General features: G+C 48.9%; 1 protein-coding gene across 1 annotated transcript in view; it reads left to right on the plus strand.

Moving 5' to 3' along the window:
* The first annotated feature begins 1,341 nt into the window (after nucleotides 1–1,341).
* Nucleotides 1,342–19,582, plus strand: part of LOC112110981 (fer-1-like protein 4) — a 98,862-nt gene continuing 80,621 nt past the window's right edge. The window contains exons 1-7 of the mRNA XM_029912610.1: nucleotides 1,342–1,412; nucleotides 3,416–3,515; nucleotides 15,846–15,937; nucleotides 16,663–16,704; nucleotides 16,837–16,992; nucleotides 17,546–17,606; nucleotides 18,758–18,889. Coding sequence (XP_029768470.1) covers nucleotides 1,357–1,412; nucleotides 3,416–3,515; nucleotides 15,846–15,937; nucleotides 16,663–16,704; nucleotides 16,837–16,992; nucleotides 17,546–17,606; nucleotides 18,758–18,889 — 639 coding nt within the window. The 5' untranslated portion in view covers nucleotides 1,342–1,356. The remainder of the gene's footprint in view (nucleotides 1,413–3,415; nucleotides 3,516–15,845; nucleotides 15,938–16,662; nucleotides 16,705–16,836; nucleotides 16,993–17,545; nucleotides 17,607–18,757; nucleotides 18,890–19,582) is intronic.

Here is a 19,582-nt window from a genome sequence, read left to right on the forward strand (position 1 = left end):
GTGCCCTGTCTGTGTGGGCTGCCCTCTCATGCCCAGCACAGCGCTGCGCTGTAGCACTTAGGGGGAAAGCCCCCGGGGGCCTGGGCCACGTTCTCGTACAGCTGGAGTCCCTTGGCAGGGCTTTCTGGCTGCTCCTGTTTGTACTGAACATTACTTCCCTCCCACCTCTCCAGTGTTTGTTATCAAGAAACTGAAAATGCGGAAGGGAGTAATGCTAAATATAGACAGGAGTGGCCAGAAAGCCCTGCCCAGGGCTGAGTCCCAGAAGTGTCACTGCTGGGACCTGGGGCACGTTCGGGGTGACGGTGACCGACAAGGGGAGGTGGGGAAATGGGTGCACACCCTGTTTTAGGGTTTAAAGGGGGGGAGTTTCAGCCAAAGGGGGATTCTGCTTGTTTTTACATTGGGAATTCAGGTCTCACCCCCTGGTAGACTCCAGGGCTGACTGAGAGCTGGAAGGCTTATGAAATCCGAGACACTAAGCAAGCACAGCTAAGCGGTGGAGAGAGAGGGAGCTTTAGGCCTAATATTTGAAACACTTTGAACTGAATTTGGTTTTGTTATTGCCTGTTTAATTCAAGAGCCTGAATAAACAGTGTGAAGGAAAGCTCTGTTCAGCACTCAGCACCCAGCCCTTTCCAATAAGGCTAAAGAAGTCCCGGTTCACTTCCCTGCGTCTTCCAACTAGATCTCCAGCAAAACCATGGGAACAGGAGACTTGAGACCTAAACAGGGAGAATGTCCCATGCCCAGAATAGTCAGGCTCCCTCCTCTGCCCCCCTGGCCCATGCCTAGCGCTGCAGGGCCCTGGGGCAGTGCTGGGGGCCAGGTGCCCGGGCTCGTCCTCCAATTGGCTCACCTCTCCTTTTCTGCTCTTGGCTGCTGGATGGAGTTGGGCTTATTTTGCAATTTCTATTTTAGCAATGTTGTTAATTTTATTTTGTAGCCCCGCCCCCCACTAGCTGTCCTTTGACAGGCCTCACGCCCAGTGGAAGGGTGAGGGGGGGAAGGCAGTGGGTGTCCCAGCTCTCACTTGGAACACACGGGGTCTCCATGTCCTAGACGAGGCAAACAGCTCGAGTCCCGGGAGCATCTCAGGCTCTGCCCCAAAGAAAATCTTGTGGCGGTGAAGCCAATGGGGTGTATGTTCTCACTCATCCAGGGGTTTATTACAGAATCTCTCACTAGAGGGTGAGTGTTAGGAGGAAAATAACCCTAGGCCCTAGGGAATGGGGACAAATTGAGAATTAGTGGGGATCCCCTGTGGCTGTGAGGTGCTGCAGAAACTCTGAAAATTCACTGTATGTTTGTGTTTGTTTTTAGCTCTTTCGCTGGCCACATTATGGGAAGCTCATTATGGAAGAGATGCTGCTAGTTAAAGTTTACAACTGCAGTAAAGTTTTCAGTAACAGGTAGGTTCTTGTAGGCATAAGGATAAACTGGATGACCTGGGTAACTAGAGGCTGGTTCACCTGACATTGAGCCCGGGCAAAATCATGCAAAACCTGATATGGGATGCAATCAGGAAAGACGGAAAGAATGAGAACATAACGCCAGTGAGCATGTGTATGTTTTAGGGAACATAGGTCTTGTCAAACAAACTTGATTTTTTTTTCTGAGATTGCCGGTTTGGTTGAGAGAGGCACCCTGGCGATGTCATATACCTCGACTTCTGTAAGGTGCTGGGCTTAGTACCGCACAACGATCTGATTAAAAACTTAACATGGTACAAAATCAATGTAGCACATATTGAATGGGTTAATAATTGACTAACTGATAGATTTTAAAATGCAATTGTAAATAGGGAATCATCTCCTGGAGGGGTTTCTAGAGGGGTCTTGTTCTTGGCCCAATGCTATTGACTATCTTTATGATCAGGAAGAAAACATAAAATCATTGCTGGTAAAATTGGCAGATGACACAAATACTGGCAGAGTGGGGTATGTAATAATGGGGGCAGATCAGTTATATGGACTAATCTGGATTGCTTGGTAACCTGGGCTCATTCAAACAACATGCAGTTTATAAATCAGCCAAATATAAGATCATACATCTAGGAGCAAAGAACATAGGTCATGCTTACAGGATGGGGGACTATCTGGAAGGCAGTGACTCTGAAAAGGACTTAGGGATCATGGTGGATAATTAACAGAACATGAGTCCCCATGAGATGCTGTAACTAAAAGGGCAAATGCGATCCTTGGCTGTATAAGATGGAGAATATTGAGTAGGATCAGGGAGGTGGTAATGCCCTCTATTGACAACGTTTTTGGCGAGACCATTACTGGATCCTGCCACAGTTCTGCTGTTCAAAAATAATGTGGACACATTGGAAAGGGCTCAGAAAAGAGCTACAAGAATAACCTGAGGCCTGGAAAATCTGCCTTCCAGTGAGAGACTTAGGAAGAGAAGGTTAAGAGACGGTGTGATCATGATCTCTAAGTATCTGCAAAGAGAGAAGATTTCTGATATCAGGGAGCTCTTTAATCTAGAAGAAAAAGGCATAACAAGATCCAGTGTCTGGAAGCTGAAGCTAGATAAATTCAGGCTAGAAATAAGGCACAAGTGTTCACCAGCAAGGGTAATTAGCCACTGGAACAGCCGACCCAGTATGTGATGGATTCTCTGTCACCTTCAGATTGGAGGGTTTTTTTAAAAAATCTGCTCTAGCTCAACCACAAGGCATTAGACTGCTGCAGGAACCTCTGGGGGAAGTTCTCAGGCCTGTGCTGTGCCGGAGGTCAGACTAGATCGTGGCGGTCCCATCTGGCCTTAACAGCTACAGTTCCTCGTTTCGTAATGTTTGGTTCTGAGATAATCACAACATCCCTGTAATGTCTTTATCTTATCTCTTTTCACCCCATCTGCTTGTGAGCAGATGTAACACTTAGGCTACGTTTACACTACGGGGCGGGAATCGATTTCAGATACGCAAATTCAGCTACGGGAATAGCGTAGCTGAATTCGACGTATCTGATCCGACTCACCCCACTGTGAGGACGGCGGTAAATCGACCACCGCGGCTCCTCCGTCGAGGGTGCTTACTCCTACCTGGGCTGGTGGAGTACGCGCATCGATTCGGGGATCGATTATCGCGTCCCGATGAGACGCGATAAATCAATCCCCGAGAGGCGGGTAGTGAAGACAAGCCCACAGTATCTTTGTTCTTTGTTCACACATATTAGTATAAGATATAAGAGTATCAAAAGTCAAACCCAAAATTCTATCTCAGGCTAACAAACAGGCCTATATAGTAACAGACCTGCAGGAAATACTTTGGCAATATTATATACACAGCCATGATGTGAGTTATCAGGGTGGAGACTGTGCCGTGAGCTACCTTCTCTGGTCTGATAACTAGCTGAGACTGAAACCATAACAGAATATTTCCTCTCTGATTGTTGTTTTGTTGTAGACTGCTTGGTACCTTAGTCATCAGCCTTCAGCACCTAGTGACATCTGGACGCCTGACCCTCAGAGAGGCCCTCGTTGACAAGAACCACAGCATCACTGGGGTAAGGCATGTGGTTACTGTAGCATTGGTTAGATGGAAAGCACCAAAGGAGAGAGCACCAGGACACCAGAAGGGTCCCAGGTGCACAGCCAGCAAATGTCTGACTTGTTCAAGTTTTTCCTGCTCTCCCATACTCTGATTTCCTCATATCAGAAATATCCAGCAACTCTGTGTAACTTGGTTAAGGCCTCATCCTGTCAGAGATCAAGAACAGTTTAGACAAGACGTTATTGGGAATGAGGTAGTGAGAAGTCCTGCAGAATGCTGGGCTTGATATGGCCTTGTGGAGTCTTTTCCAAGCCTATTGACTAGGACGTTTTTCTGTGTGAATGTGCACCAAATAACAGTTGTAATGAGACGTTGCTAGAGGCTACTCTACCGTGCTGTCCTTTATGATCTGAACTGAGGTCATCCCAGGCATTTCCTGTTGCTCTTGCTGACATGTGGCTTTTTTGAGGCTCATTAGTTTTCACACTGACAATCTATTATATTAGTTGATACTAAATAGGCCCGAGTGTGTGTAAATCCTTGAATTTGCTTAAAGCTGAACCATAGCCCAGGGTTATGAGCTCTTACTTGACAGCCTGGCCAAGCAGGTCAGAGGACTGGGATCTGAGTTAAGGAGAGAGAGGCAGAGCTGTGTGGAGATGAGGATGTCACTGAATCCAAGGCCAGAGGCCAGCCCCTCATCTGATGTAAGTCAACACCAGTTTATGCCAGCTGAGGACTGGCTGTTCGTTTTTAAAAATAGAAACGGGTACAAAATTGTAATAGAAAATTATTTTGATTGAAAGAATTAGAAAAGTGGGAATTCTGTCCATTTTCATTCTGGGTCTGACTGAGACAGACCATGTGTTCTGGGAGACAGGGGGCCTCAAAGGTACTAGACGGAAGGTGAATTAGAAACAGGAGCAATTACAAAGCAAACACAGAGAGGGTTTATGAATGTGTCAGTTTCGAGCTGGGAACGCTGCCAAGGTGTTAGCAAGGTATTGTTTAGCGACTGGGAGTCTGGAATGTGGGCAGCCCAATCAGAGAAGTGGCTGGGGAGAAGCTGGGAGGTATCACAAATGCGTTGGAGTGTGGGAGCAAATATAGAATGATGAGGCGGCAGCAGAGGCAGGCACTGGGAAGTTCTTTGAAGCACATCTCTCTGCCTGTCTGCCTGCCAGATGTGTTGGCACATTGGGAGCATCCAGAATGGTTCCCTGGGGACTAAGTAGCCTGCTAAGGCTTATGGGGATCAGTGTTGGCTTCTACGGCTCCAGGGTGGGCTGAGCCCCCAGCAAGCCTCAGGCTCAGGGGTGTGGTGGTGGCCCCCACTGAGCCTCCATACTACGTGGAATCTCAGCTTCCCAGCAGCCTTTGGGCATCCTGGCAGGAGCGCCGCCAGCTTTGGTCCCGCCGCCGAAATACCGCCGCAGTCGCCGCCCCCCAAATTGTAGTGCCCTAGGTGACTGCCTAGGTTGCCTAATGGGTTGCGCCGGCCCTGCATCCTGGACTAAGCTCACCACAGTGGAAAATGTTAACACAATTTGTAATTTTGCATTCGTTAGCTACGTTTTGGGGCTGGCCCTGGATCTGAGGGAGGGGACCCAGAGAAGGACCCCAGTGGTTGGATCTCTCTCCTCCTTCCTGCTTTTTTTGTTACAAATGATAAAATAAAGAAGTTACACTGCTGGAACTGCATTTAACATGGTGTTATGGAGCCATTATCCATGAACCCCTTGTCCAATTCACTTCTAGCTTAGCAGGGAGATTCTACCCCAGTCCCAGGGCTAACGTAACAATTTGGAGGCCGATATAACTTTTTGGGTCAATTGTGGTTGCGTTGTGGAGTAAAATAGCACTTAGATTGGAAACCCAATTGTGGAACACCAGCTGCCACTCCACAACACACAGTGCTGCAGAGGAGCAGGATTTCCCCCACTGAAGTTAAAAACTACGTTAAGCTCACATGTCTTGAGATTAGCTCATTTCATTTTTCATTCAATCCTGACTGGCAGGTCCCCTCAGCCGGTGCTAAACAGTTACTCTGGACTTGGGAAAGGCCTATTGCATAAAGGTGGGCAATCTCTCCTTGCACTTGCTGTATGGCAAACTAGATTGTCATGACTCAGGGGCAAATACCTGCTGAGATGGTCTGCGAGATGATTCTGAGCCCCGGGCAAGTGAACAGCTATCGGAGTGATGTTCTCCTCGAAACAGAACAGCCACAGCCTGCTCGCCTCTAGGCGGAGCAACCTGGAGTGTGCTCCCCTTGTTTGATCACATAGTACATCGCAGTGGTATTGTCAGTGAATATGTGAACCACTGAGTCTCTGATATGGTCCTGAAAAGCGCAGCATGCTCTGGAGATGGCCCGAAGCTCCAGCTCGTTGATATGGAATGAGACCGTCCTGAGCCATATTTGAAGGGGGCGAAAGCGCAAGCTTGCAAACTGGACCACCTGCGGGCAAGTAGACACGTAGCCCAAGAGCCTTCGACACGTCCAAACTGTTGTGGCAGGCTGAGACTACAGACTGAGGCAAAGCTGGTGAATGGCATGCGGCCCACCAGGGTAAGCTGATTGTGGGCCGCGAGACATTTTGCGGGCGTTGACTGTCCGCAGGCACAGCCCCACGCAGCTCCCAGTGGCCGCGGTTCGCTGTTCCCAGCCAAAGGTAGCTGCAGGGAACCATACCTGTGGACGGTCAATGTCCACAAAATGTCTCACAGCCCGCAATCAGTTTACCTTGATGGGCCGCCCGGGGCCACAAGTTTCCCACCACTGTGGTACTGGGAGGAGCAACGACTGGAACAGTGCTCTGGACCAAGGAGTCAAAATGGACGCTTGGAGGGCACCAGGGGCGTGTGTGTGGACTGTCCGAACCCTGAAGCTGACTGCTTTCTTCTTTGGGCTCTATCCCTCTTTCTTGGGTCGTCCCGTTGCCTCAGATGAGGGTAGGGCTGAGCAAACGTGCACTGCGAACGATACTGCTGTTGAATGCCGCCAGCGTGCACACCCCCAGGATCAGAGGGTAGCCCTGGAGTCCCTGAAGAAGTGCAGCATCTCGTCTGAAAATAGCATTTGGCTATTGAAGGACTAATCCTCAATGGCTTGTTGGACATCGGGGGCAATGTGCGAATTGTGTAGCCAGGAAGCTGTCCTCACAGTGGCCAAGGTGCCCGTGACATGTAGCGTGGACTGCAAGGACATCTTAGGGCCTGGTCTACACTGGCGGCGGTGGAGTACAGGAGTCGACGGGAGAGTGCTTGGGGGTCGATTTATCGTGTCTAGACTAGACGCGATAAATCAACCCCTGCTGGATCGATTGCGGCCAGCCGATCGGGTGGGTAGTATAGACATACCCTAGCCACCAAGCAGCCCTCAGTGACAAATGCCTGAAATTCTTCTTGGGAGGCCTTGGCCAGCTGGACTGCGAACTTTGACACAGCTCGGCAAGTGATGAAATAGTGCTGGGACAGCGAGACTTGCTGGTTAGCAATTCGCATCTGTAAGGAAGAGGAGGTGTAAATCTTCTGCCTATGAGGTCCAATCATTTAAAGTCCCTGTCCTTGGAGGTGGATTTGACCCTGCCCTGCTGGGTTATGTTATTCATCGCAGTTACGACTAGGGAATTTGGGGCCAGATGGGAATAAAACCTCTCAAATCCCTGCGTGGGAATGAAATAGTGCTTCTGCATGTGCTTAGCCGCAGGCAGTTCTGAAGCCAGTGCGCTCCAGAGGGCCTTAGTTGTTTCGAGGAGAGTATCACTGATAGGAAGGGCGACTCTCCCTGGGGCGGATGGCTGAAGGATATCCACTCATTTCTGGTTGGTATCTTGCAAGAACTCTGCTTGGATTCCAAGGGAAGCAGCTACACTGCACAAAAGATCTTGGTAGGCCTTAAAATTCTCCAGTGCCGAAGGGAAGGAAGAGCCAGCATTGTCTGGAGATGAAGACGAGGCCCTTAACTGGGCCAGAGCTGGATCCTGTTCCAGGGCTAATGGACCTGGACGGGACGACTCTGGAGGCTCCGCAGGGAGGACTGCTGGTGGCTGGCCTGCAGGACTGAGGAGTGTCCCAGGGAATCCATGGAGGCCACTGACATGGATAAGGTATTTGTGGCCAGTAGGTGCTGGGCCAGTGGCCTCCATCTTGACCACAAGACATGCACCAATTCTAGTACCTGTAACGGTCCGTCAACGGCCCATGATGCTGGTCAGGTGATGGAGAGCAGGAAGATGACGACTCCGACTCAGACGCAGAGGAGTCTCGGGATCCGAGAGATAAAGGCGGAGCGAGACCAAAGGGAGCGAGTCACTGCTCTGACTCCACCATTGCCAGAAGGAGGCAGGAAGTGGCACTGCTGATGGAAGCAGTACCATTGGTACTGAGCATGCTGGTGCCGGAAGCGGTGTCGGTGCCAAAGTGAGTAGCAGCACTGGAGTGCCTGACGGTACTGACGCTGAGGCCAGTGAAAGTCGCCACGGAAGCTTTTGCAGTGTCAACTGCAGCAGTGATGCAGAGGTTCCCGGTACCGAGGTCCCCCATACTGATCCTGGTACTGGCCCTGCCTCCACAGCCTGTTAAAGGGGAAGATTGGGGTGTGGTGCCAACAAGTGCTCAGCAGCTCAGTCAGTCGACAGGGCTATAGATCAGTGGTTCTCAACCAGGGGTACGCATACCTCTGGGGTACACAGAGGTCTTCCAGGGGATACATCAACTCATCTAGATATTTTCCTACGTTTACAATAAGCTACATAAAAAGCACTAGCAAAGTCAGTACAAACTAAGATTTCATACAGACAAAATGAGAAAGTAAGCAATTTTTCAGTGATAGTGTGCTGTGACACTTTTGTATTTCTATTTCTGATTTTGTAAGCAAGTAATTTTGAAGTAAGGTGAAACCAAAGGAGAGGTCAGGACTGAAAGACAGAGCAGGTCTGTAGCTGCCTGATACGCTGCTGATGTGGAAACAGTACTGGCATCTCCCTCCTTGGTACTGGTCTCCATGGATATCCAGAGGCTGGAACCGGAGTCATGGTACAGAGTTTCTAAGCTCCCTACTTGGTACCACTGCAGGGAAGGGTTAGAGCAGTGGTTCCCAAACTTTAACAATCTGTGAACACCTTTCACTAAAATGTTGTGTCTCGCGAACCCCCTCTTAAAAATGAATATTTCCAGGAATTTTCTCCTTTACCTGAGTTTAAATTATAAAAGCAGTGATCTTGGAAATATAATTTTTTTATGACATGCTTATTACACACTATTTATTATTAATTATTATTTATTATTACAGTATTTTTACTACATTATGAAAACGGCAACACTCTTCCAAGATCTCACTTTCGTAGCTTGTATCACTTTGAATAAGCCTGTTATAAGACAAGGTTCCTATGTTTCTTCAAGGAGTATCAGATGTGAAACAGCATGAAGGTATTTAAGAAGCCAACTCAGAGTTCCTCCTACACAAGCATTCAGGTCTTGAGCAGTCCAGGCAAACAACGCACATTACAACAAAGCTTAAACTTGTTCTTCATAATAATGTTAAAAACAATACTAGCTGCCTATTTAATTTTAAAAACAGCAAAAAATATCCACCTCCCTTTCTATTTCTTATAAGGAGTCTTGAAGTTTAAATCTCCTCAGTGTGATAGAGATGCTTGCTTTGATCTGCTTAGCTCTTGGAAGTCCAGGGGCTCCGGGCTGCTGGCCCCATGCTGCCCCGTGGGACAGCTCTGTCTGCCATTAGAGAATTTTTTCCCGAGAACCCCCTGTAACATTTCGCGAACCCCCAGGGGTTCACGAACCCCAGTTTGGGAACCACTGGGTTAGAGGCACCTGCGCCAATCTGTGTGTCAGCACCAACTCTTCCACACTTTTCCTGGGGGAGGTGGAAGAGTCATCCTGAGATCTGGAGTGCTCTAGATTGGTCTTATGTGACCTTTTCCTCAGCGCTGTCAGTGGGGAATGGGTCCTCCATTTCTTTGGAGAGGGTCCTGCTCCGGAAATGTCAGCGCTCTCAGAACCTGAGGGCGATCTCTGACCCAATAGGGTCTTGGTGCCAAAGCAGGCTGCATGGCCATTCGAGGAGAGTTTGAGAGCATGGTGTGCTGGGATGTTTTTGTCACTCCTGGTGACCTGGCCGAAGAGCATACAAAGTTACTTTTGAATGTAGTGAGCGATCTGAGGAGGGCCAGAGCTCTGCAAGATTATGGCATTTCATACAAAGTCAAACCACTTTATGCTCAGAATTTGGTGTGGATGACACATATGGAATGTATCTAGCAGCTCAAAGTCTGCTTCTACGAGGGTTCAGGTTTTTGACCCATGTAGCAGTACGGGCAGAACCCAGCTTTGATAGATCTTGAACTGTCTCTCAGTGCAGAGACATTTTTTGCGTCCACAGGTGACACGGACTTCATGCAGAAGCGGTAAGACCTATTTGTTGGAGGATGTCCAGTTTGCTGTGAACACTTTAATTCTGTTTGCAGCCTATGTAGGTGAACTTGTCAATACTCTCCACAGTGCAAGACAGCATTGTCGGCATAGTCTTAGGCCTGGTGTACACTGGGGGGGAGGAGGAAGGGGGGATCGATCTAAGTTATGCAACTTCAGCTACGTGAATAATGTAGCTGAAGTTGACGTACTTAGATCAACTTACTGTGGTGTCTTCACCGTGGTGACTCAAGTGCTGCTGCTTCCCCATCGACTCCGCCTGCGCCTCTCGCGGTGGTGGAGTACAGGAGTCGACGGGAAAGTGCTTGGTGATCGATTTATCACGTCTAGACTAGATACGATAAATCAACCCCCGCTGGATCGATCGCTGCCCACCGATCTGGCGGGTAGTGTAGACATACCCTTAGTTGGTGAACATTTCTTGACTAACCTTGATTCCGACATGTGGAGCGGCACGTCCTAATATCCAGTCGATAGCTCAACCTAATAGTGCTGGGGCAACAATACATTCCTGCCACATGTGAGGTTGTGTTGAGAGCAGCGCACTCTTGCACCGGGACTGGTGTGAAAATTGCGTGCCAGATTTAGCAGAACATCTGGGATGCCAACTCTTTTTAGTGCAAGCCAAAGCTCTCACCTGTCGACCAAATCAAAAGCAGGCTTGATGTTGATATATGGCACATGAAGTGGGCAGTTAAATTCTTGGTGCAGTCAGAAGCTGGAAGCTAAGAACAGCAGCCATTATCAACTGCCCAGCAGTGAAACTTGATTGCTGTGGATGATGATGTCTGTCAGGGAGTGGCTGCATCCTACCAAGCAGGACGTGAGTGAAGACCTTTATGGGGACTGTAGCAATGAGATTGGCTGGTAGTTGCCACATTCGGTGCAAGATCCTGTACCCTTGTACAGGGATGCTATGATGCCATCTTTCCATTTTGCTGGCACTCTGTCTGATGCCCGCACTTTTAAGAACAGTTGATGAAGGCCAGTGCTCACTGGTTCCGAGGCACTTTTGAGCAGCTCAGGTGGAATACTATCAGGTCCAGCAACATGTCGATTCCATAACTTTTGGATGGCCTTTTGTACTTCCTCGAGCGACGGAGGATCAGTATCATCCTGGGTGTGCTGCTGTATGGTTTGCCTGGTCCTCTAGCTCTGGATAGTCACTGGCAGGTGTGTGCTTTCATCATGTGTTTTCCATCTGTCCAGGTCCTTGTCGGATGATGAGTAGGGAGAGCTGTCTGGTTTTGCGATGAGGATGTTAGAAGATGTTTATGGCTGCCAGCCAGGTGTGCGATAGCTTTGTAGACAGGACAGGTCGTTATACTTCAGGCCATCCTCTGCTTTGTCGGCCAGGGAAATGATGCAGATCTCCCCATCATGTTGTGCTAAGGCCTGGAAAATGCCTTTCAACTGTTTACGTTTTCAGACAGCTCCCTGCTTGTGTACTTCTGCCTTTTTCGCCATCTATCAAAGGCCTCTTCAGAAAGCCAAGGTGTCTTGTGTGACTTTCTGAAGCTGATTGTTCCAGCAGCAGCCTGTGATATAGTGTTACGTATACCGCTCGATACGATCTCCAAGTGGTCTGAGAGGGTATGTGCTCTTTAACAGCCGGTGTGTATTTCACAGCTTTAAGAGGATCCTCGGTGAGACACTGGACATTGCTAGTTTGCAAGGGTTTCACATCCCAGCAACTCTCCACCTTTCTCCCTGGTGTCAGGCGCTGGTGCCAGGCAGTCAGGCCTGGTGGTTGGAACAGAGGTTGAAGCCGGGTGGTCAGAGTCCGTGGACAAGCCAAATCAGTACCATAGCCAGAGTCCAGATGCAGGCCAAGGTCAGAGCTGGGGGTCAGGAGGTGGATGCAGGGCGGAGCGGGTCAGTAACAGGCCTGGAGCAAGGTCAGGGTAGGACATGGGCAAGGCTGGAACAGGGATCAGGCCAGGGACAGGAACTGGATCTGGAGCAGGCTGGGAGTCTAGAGTGTCTGCTTCACAGTGAGGCTGCAGGAGGGCTCCTGGTTGCACAGACTAACTTGCAGCTCTGGCGTTGGGGAAATAGCTGAGTCTGGGGGTCAGCTGACCCAGGCTCTGCTCAGGGATAGGCTGCTGCCGCAGACAGAATCTTAACCTTAGTCAATAATACTGGTGGATTTCAACAATCCCCATATTGACTAGGTATATGTCACTTCAGGATAAGTTGCAGACATAAAGTTTTTGACACCATAAATGACTACTTGGAGCAGCTAGTCCTGGAACTCACAAGAGGAGAGGCAATTCTTGATTTAGTCCTAAATGCAGCACAAGATTTGGTCCAAGAGGGGAATATACCTGGGCTGCTTGGTAATAGTGACCATAATGTAGTTAAATTTAACACCCTTATGGGGGGGGGGGAGACACCAAAGAAACCCACCACAGTAGCATTTAATTTCAGAAAGGGGAACTACACAAAAATGAGGAAGTTAATCAAATGGAAATTAAAAGGTGCAGTCCCAAAGATGAAATGACTGCAAGCTGCATGGAAACTTTTAAAAAACACCATAACAGAGGTTCAAATTAAATGTATAGTTCAAAATAAAAAAATGTAGTAAAAGAACTAAAAAAGTGTCACCATGGCTAACCAACAAATTAAAAGAAGCGGTTAGAATCAAAAAGACATCCTGTAAAAATTGGAAGTTAAATCATGCTGAGGAAAATAGAAAGGAACATAAATTCTGGTAAGTCAAGTGAAAAAGTATAATTAGGAAGGCCAAAAAAGAATTTGAAGAGCAACTAGCCAAAGACTCAAAATGTAACAGCAAGTTTTTTTTGAAGTACATCAAAAGCAGGAAGCCTGCCAAACAACCAGTGAGGCCACTGGACGATTAAGGTACTAAAGGAGCACTCAAGGAAGACAAGGCTATTGTGGAGAAACTAAATGAATTCTTTACATCAGTCTTCATTGCAGAGGATGTGAGGAAGATCCCCACACTTCAGTCATTCTTTTTAGGTGACAAATCTGAGGAACTGTCCCAGATTGAGGTGTCATTAGAGGACGTTTTGGAACAAAATTATATTCACCCAAGAATTCTGTAGGAACTCAAATATGAAATTGCATAACGGTGGTATGTAACCTGTCATTTAAATCAGCCTCTGTACCAGATGACTGGAAGATAGCTAACATGACACCAACTTTTAAAAAAGGCTCCAGAGGTGATCCGGTAATTATAGGCCAGTAAGCCTAACTTCAGTACCAGGCAAATTGGTTGAAACTATAGTAAAGAACAGAATGATCAGACACACAGATAAACACGATTTATGGGGAAGAGTCAACATGGCTTTTGCAAAGGGAAATCATGCCTCATCAATCTATTAGAATTCTTTGAGGGGGTCAACAAACATGTGGACAAGGGTATAGCATACGTAGGCTTTCAGAAAGCCTTTGACAAGATCCCTCACTAAAGGCTCTTAAGCAAAATAAGCTGTAATGGGATGAGAGGGTCGGTCGTCTCATGGCTCATTAACTGGTTAAAAGATAGGAAACAAAGGGTAGGAATAAATGGTCAGTTTTCAGAATGGAGAGAGGTAAATAGTGGTGTCCCCCAGGGATCTATATTGGGATCAGTGCTATTCAGCATATTCATAAATGATCTGGAAAAAGGGGTAAATGCTGTTTTGCCAAAATTTGCAGATGATACAAAATTACTCAAGAGAGTTAAGTCGAAAGCAGACTGTGAAGAGCTACAAAGGGAGCTCACAAAACTGGGTTCTGGGCAACAAAATGGCAAATGAAATTCAACGTTGATAAATGCTAAGTAATGCACATTGGAAAACCTAATCCCAACTATACATATAAAACGATGGGGTCTAAATTAGCTGTTATCACTAAAGAAAGAGATCTTGGAGACATTGCGGATAGTTCTCTGAAAACATCCACTTAATGTGCAGCAGCAGTCAAAAAAGCTAACAGAGTGTTGGGAACTGTTAGGAAAGGGATAGATAATAAGACAGAAAATATTATCAGGCCACTATATAAATACATGGTACGCTCACATCTTGAATACTGCCTGAAGTTCTGGTTGCCCCACCTCAAAAAAGAAATGTTACAATTTGGAAAAAAAAAAAAACAGTGAGGGGGAACAAAAATGATTAGGGGTATGGAACAGCTTCCATATGAGGAGAGCGTAAAAAGACTGTGAGTTTTCAGCTTGGAAAAGAGACAATTAGGGGATATGACGGAGGTCTATAAAATCATGAACAATGTGGAGAAAGTAAATAAGGAAATGTTATTTACTCCTTTACATAACACAAGACCCAAAGGTCACCCAATGACATTAATAGGCAGCAGGTTTAAAACAAACAAAAGGAAATATTTCTTCACACAACACACAGTCAACCTGTGGAACTCTTTACCAGGGGACATTGTGAAGGTCAAAGGCCAAGTCTATAACAGGGTTAAAAAAAGAACTAGATAAGTTCCTGGAGGATAGAAAGAGATTTCATGTCTATTATAACAGGAAATTAAAATATTTTTTACATGGCTTAAGCAAGATGTGGGGTTTTTTTGTGGTAAAAATTATGTCTGAATTCGGTTTATATATATATTAATTCAGGGGTTCTCAACCTTTTTCTTTCTGAGGCCCCCCTAACATGCTATAAAAACTCCACGGCCCACAACTGGTTTTCTTCATATAAAAGCCAAGGCCGGTGTTAGGGGGTAGCAAACAGGGCAACTGTCTGGGGCCCCATGCCACAGGAGCCCCCATGAAGCCACATTGCTCAGGCTTCAGCTTCAGCCCCGGGTGATGAGGTTAGGTCCTGGGCTTCAGCCCCATGCAGCGGGACTTCGGCTTTCTGCCGAGGGCCCCAGTGAGTCTAATGCTGGCCCTACTTGGCGGACCCCCTGAAAGCTGCTCACAGCCCCCGCAGGCCCTGGATCCCTGGTTGAAAACTACTGTATTAACTGACCCTCCCCCCCTTTTTTTTTAGTACCATGGGGGAATCTGTCTCTCTTGAAGGATTTGAGGGGACTAAGGTTTTGCAGGTGGTAGTGGGATAAAAATGCACAAAACAATGAGGGAGCAGGTGGGAATGGGTATTGTGGGGCGGGACGGGATGGGAGCAGGATTTAAAAAAATAGTCCCGCGCAGGGCTCTAGCCTCTACCACCTGAGCATACTTTCCTTCTCTCTCTCACTTGTGGACAGAAGATCTCTCTTAGCTGTCAGCTGTAGAGAGCCCCAGCTGAGTGAAGCCCATAGGAGCTGCAGTATCTCTGACTGGATGTCCCCAAACTGAGTAATTGCTGGTTGTTTCTGAAAATTGTAGCCATATGCCCACTCCTGCTCCCACTCCCACTGCCCCCTCTTTTGACCTCCGGGAGCTGCAGGTGAAGTTTCCGTAACAGCATTGCTGGTGAAATCCACCTCCCCTAGGTGGCGGTTGAGAACAGGTTAGCTAACTTGGTTATTAGCACATTTTCAACCCTATTTTGCATCAAGTGAAGGCAAAGACAGTAATGGCTAAAGCCAGATTAGCCCTCTCTCATTTCCCGGTTTGCACAACCCCTCAAAGCCAGTGCACCAAGCCCAGGGGGGAAAGCTGCTAGTGGTGCATTTTAAACGTGGAAAACTGAGCTTAGCTTCGCTTCCATTTGTCCCTGGGTTTGGGAAACTGCAGTGAGCTGTGGCTGGAAGGGGGATTGGGCAAATACAGTATCGTCTATTGAAGCGTCAGATAGGGATTCTACACAGCTAGGCTGCCTGTTCCCTGGCCAGCCAGGAAGGAAAGCCCTTGACAGCTTTCTTCACTTTTCCTTTCTTATTTGTAATGTCCTTTCTCCTTCCCTTTGGTGTCTCAGTGGGCAGTCTCTGGCTGCTGTGCCCTTCATGCATGTTGGCTTTCCCTTCCTAGATCTATATCGAGCTAGATTTGCGCTACCAGCCTCCAGATGGCTCAGCGGGTACATGGCTTGAAGAGGATTTTGTCTACCAGATGAAAGACAGGTACTGACAATAATGGAAGAGTTAAAAATCAGGCCACTTCTGCACTTCCACCCTTGTTCCCTTAGGGCCTGTCTGCAGTGGCTTTTTACAGTGTTAGTGGGATGGTTTGAGACAGATTGCCTGGTCAGTTGGAACTGTTTTAGCTGTGAGTAAGATCAGTGCAGGAGTCCAGACTACTCGCCAGGACGTGGGATTGCAAACCACTTGGCAGGCATGGGGTAGGTGTCAGCATCCAACAGAGCTGCAGCCTTGTCTTTACCAACACTGGGCGGATAGCCTGCACCTCCCTCCAGTGATGGCTGGTCTGTGCTGCCCTGCAGAAGACCATGCAAGTAGGAAAGGCACTAGTCAAAATGAGAAGGGACGAAGCTGTGCATAGGGTTACAGCGGAGACAGGGGTAAGTAAGAACTGGTCCTGGCAATCCCCAGAGGCTGTGCGAGATGGCGCACCGACTGGCAATGTGGTGTGGGTGCAGCGGAGTCAGAAGGGGGAGTTATCATGGCTGTCCTTGCTCTGAAATTCTGACCTGAGGAGCTCAGAGGTTACAGTGGCGGGTGTGGGGTAAGGAGATGGCCAGATAGTGATGCTGTGCAGCGTCTGTGCCATCTCTGCAATGAAAACAAAGGCCTTACAACAGTTAAAGCGAGAGCAGACTCGGAAGCATGTGTTTGGTGAATAGCAATAATGGGCTCGCTGTTTTGACTCGTGTTTCTGTGTCTTGCAGCTCTGAGTTAATTATCCGCAACACTGGATTCGAGGAGCTGCAGTAAGTAGCCTATGCCCTCTCGGAGCAATGCGCAGGTGCTCAGGGATCGGAGAAGCAGTGCTTCCTTGGTCTACTCCCGGCTCTTGCCCGGGCAGTCTCACACGAGGCTGACAAGTGTGTATGTGTTTCCAGGCCAGCTGACGTGAAGCGAGCTCATGAGCTGGATAAGAAGGCCACGGCACTGGGCAGGAAGCTGGTGAAGGGCCTAGAGACTGACGAGGAGGAGGAGGAGTATGATGATGAGTCTGATATGGAGTTCTTGGGCATCGTCTTCAGCCCTGTCAAGAGGTACCTGGCACATGCTCCTCTTCCCTCCCCCAGTGCTCTGCAGGGCCTTTTGCTTGGTGAAGGTGTGGGTCTGTCCGCACAGCTGGGCCAGGGGCCCATCCCTGCTGTGCTGGGGTACTGAGAGGAGCTGAGTCTTACCCACAGGGCCCTGGGGGTTCAGTCCAGCCTTGTTTACCCTTCTGGCAACCTGTGGCTTTGTGTGCAGCCAGGCTGTGGTGTTTCTGCTCTCCAGTAGCAGGATGTGATGGTGGCTCTTGGGGAAATGTGGCCTCTTGATGGAGCCTTCACCCTCGCTGACCCACCTATGGAGGGAGTTTGCTTGGAATTGCTGGGCTGTCTGGGAGGAGTGTTTGGAGTTTCCTTTCCCCTTGCTCACGTCTTGGCTGATTGGCCCTTGGTCTCCAGCCATTACTGCTCCCCCGTAGGTATAACTGTGTTATCAGTGCCAGTGGGTAATGAAGCTAACCTTCTGCACATGTGCAGGCTGCAGCCCAAGTAAGTTAAAGGAGGGTTTTGCTCAGAGGCCCACTCAGCTGGTTTGTTTCTCTTGCAGCCGTTCCAGACGCCTCTGCAAGTGGGACCTGTTTGCCACTCCTAGAGCACAAAGCTTCCAGGTATTGTACTAAACAATCCTCCTGCAAGTCAGGTGCCTCCCCTTGGATCCCTGCCCCAAGCCAGGTCTGCTACAGTCAGGGCAGCTAACTGCCAGGCGAGTGTCTCCCTTCAATGTCTAACAGACAGGCAGGCCCCTCCGCCCTCTCCAGGGAACAGTCTGGCGGTTCCTCTTTGCCACATCCCTGCTTCCTATTCCTCGTTAATAACACACTGGCCTCAGCAGAGCTCTCCTTTCCTTGTATAAGCTCTTAAACGCCTACATTCCCAACCCCACTGGCCAGGCCCAGATGGGTGTTGATCTTTCCTTTCATTGCTGGTGGTGTTCCTCCATGCGGCAGCTGAGAGGCTGTGTGAACACTCTGCATGGGATGGAACTGGTTTGAACAATGTGAGCCAGGATTCTTACTGGGCCATAAAGTGAGATCTGAGTTTAAGGGAGATTAGAAACTGCGAACCCGGTGTGGGGAGAGCCATCAGCCTCTTGCTGTCTCAGCTGTTAAACAGCGCCCTGTAGTCTAATAACAACAACAGTAACAGTGCTTCTGTAGCTCTTTGCAGTGCAGATATTAACTGGCCCTCATTGCCCACCTGGGAGGTGTTATCATTCCCATCTTAGGGACGAGCAAACAGACACACGGAGATGCCGCTGTATCCCAGGAGGTTACGCAGCTGGCCTGAGCCCTACTGCCACTCAGTAGCAGATTCCTGACTCCCAGGCCAGCTTGACCATGCAGCCTCTCTCTGGGTGTAATCTCTGCTGCAGCGGGAGTGCCCATTCAGGCTGTAAATGTTGGGTTTCTCTAACCGCTGGCTATTTTTCAGTGTTTGCCTGGACACTCTAGTGAATGTCTAGAATATTAGGGGGCAAAGGCTCTGCCACACATCAGTGGAAAGGTAACTTGGATTGTAGTAAAGTCTTTGATTTTCCATTTGTCCCGCTCCTCCTGAGCGTGCCATCACCTGGGAAGAGATGCTAATAACAACAGGGCATTTTAAAAAGCAGCGGAGAAAGGCCGGGGGCTAACGGGCAGGCTGTGTCTCTGGAAGAGCTGGCTGCAGGAAGGAAACAGGCGAGCTTTCCTCTCATTGGTGGCACTCCCAGCTGCTCCGAAAGGACCTGTCAGTGGATTCCTTTCCCATGTTTCCACAGATCGGGATCAATGTCATTGAAGCCCAGAAGCTGGTGGGGGTGAACATTGACCCCTTTGTGGTGGTGAAGGTTGGAGAAGAGAAGAGGCACACGGCTACACAAAAGTCAACGAACTGCCCCTTTTACAATGAGGTACGTGGCATGGGCCAGGGATCCCATTGGCAGAGTGTCCAGAGCCACCTGCACAGGTCACAGTGCAAGGAAGGGACCAGGAACACTGCAGTGTGGCTGAGAGCTGGCTGTGTTGCTGTTACTCTCCACAGCCTGGGTCATGACACGAGCACTGCTCACACCCAACCAGTGTGACGTGGAGCGCACAGCACTGCTCACACCCAACCAGTATCACGCGGCGTGCACGGCACTGCTCACACCCAACCAGTATCACGCGGCGCCCACAGCACTGCTTACACCCAACCAGGATCACGCGGCGCCCATGGCACTGCTTACACCCAACCAGTGTCACATGGTACGCACAGCACTGCTTACACCCAACCAGTGTCACGCAGAGCGCACAGCACTGCCTACACACAACAGTATCATACGGAGTGCACAGCACTGCTCACACTCAACCAGTGTCACACAGAGCGCACAGCACTGCTTACACCCAACCAGTGTCAGGCGGCGCGCACAGCACTGCTCACACCCAACCAGTATCACCAGAGCGCACAGCACTGCTTACACCGAACCAGTGTCACGCAGAGCGCACAGCACTGCTCACACTCAACCAGTGTCATGCAGAGCGCACAGCACTGCTTACACTCAACCAGTGTCATGCGGCGTGCACAGCACTGCTCACACCCAACCAGTATCACCGGAGCGCACAGC

Source organism: Terrapene carolina, unplaced genomic scaffold (assembly GCF_002925995.2).
Source record: "Terrapene carolina triunguis isolate 2854851 unplaced genomic scaffold, T_m_triunguis-2.0 Scaffold233, whole genome shotgun sequence".
Taxonomy (NCBI): domain Eukaryota; kingdom Metazoa; phylum Chordata; order Testudines; family Emydidae; genus Terrapene; species Terrapene triunguis.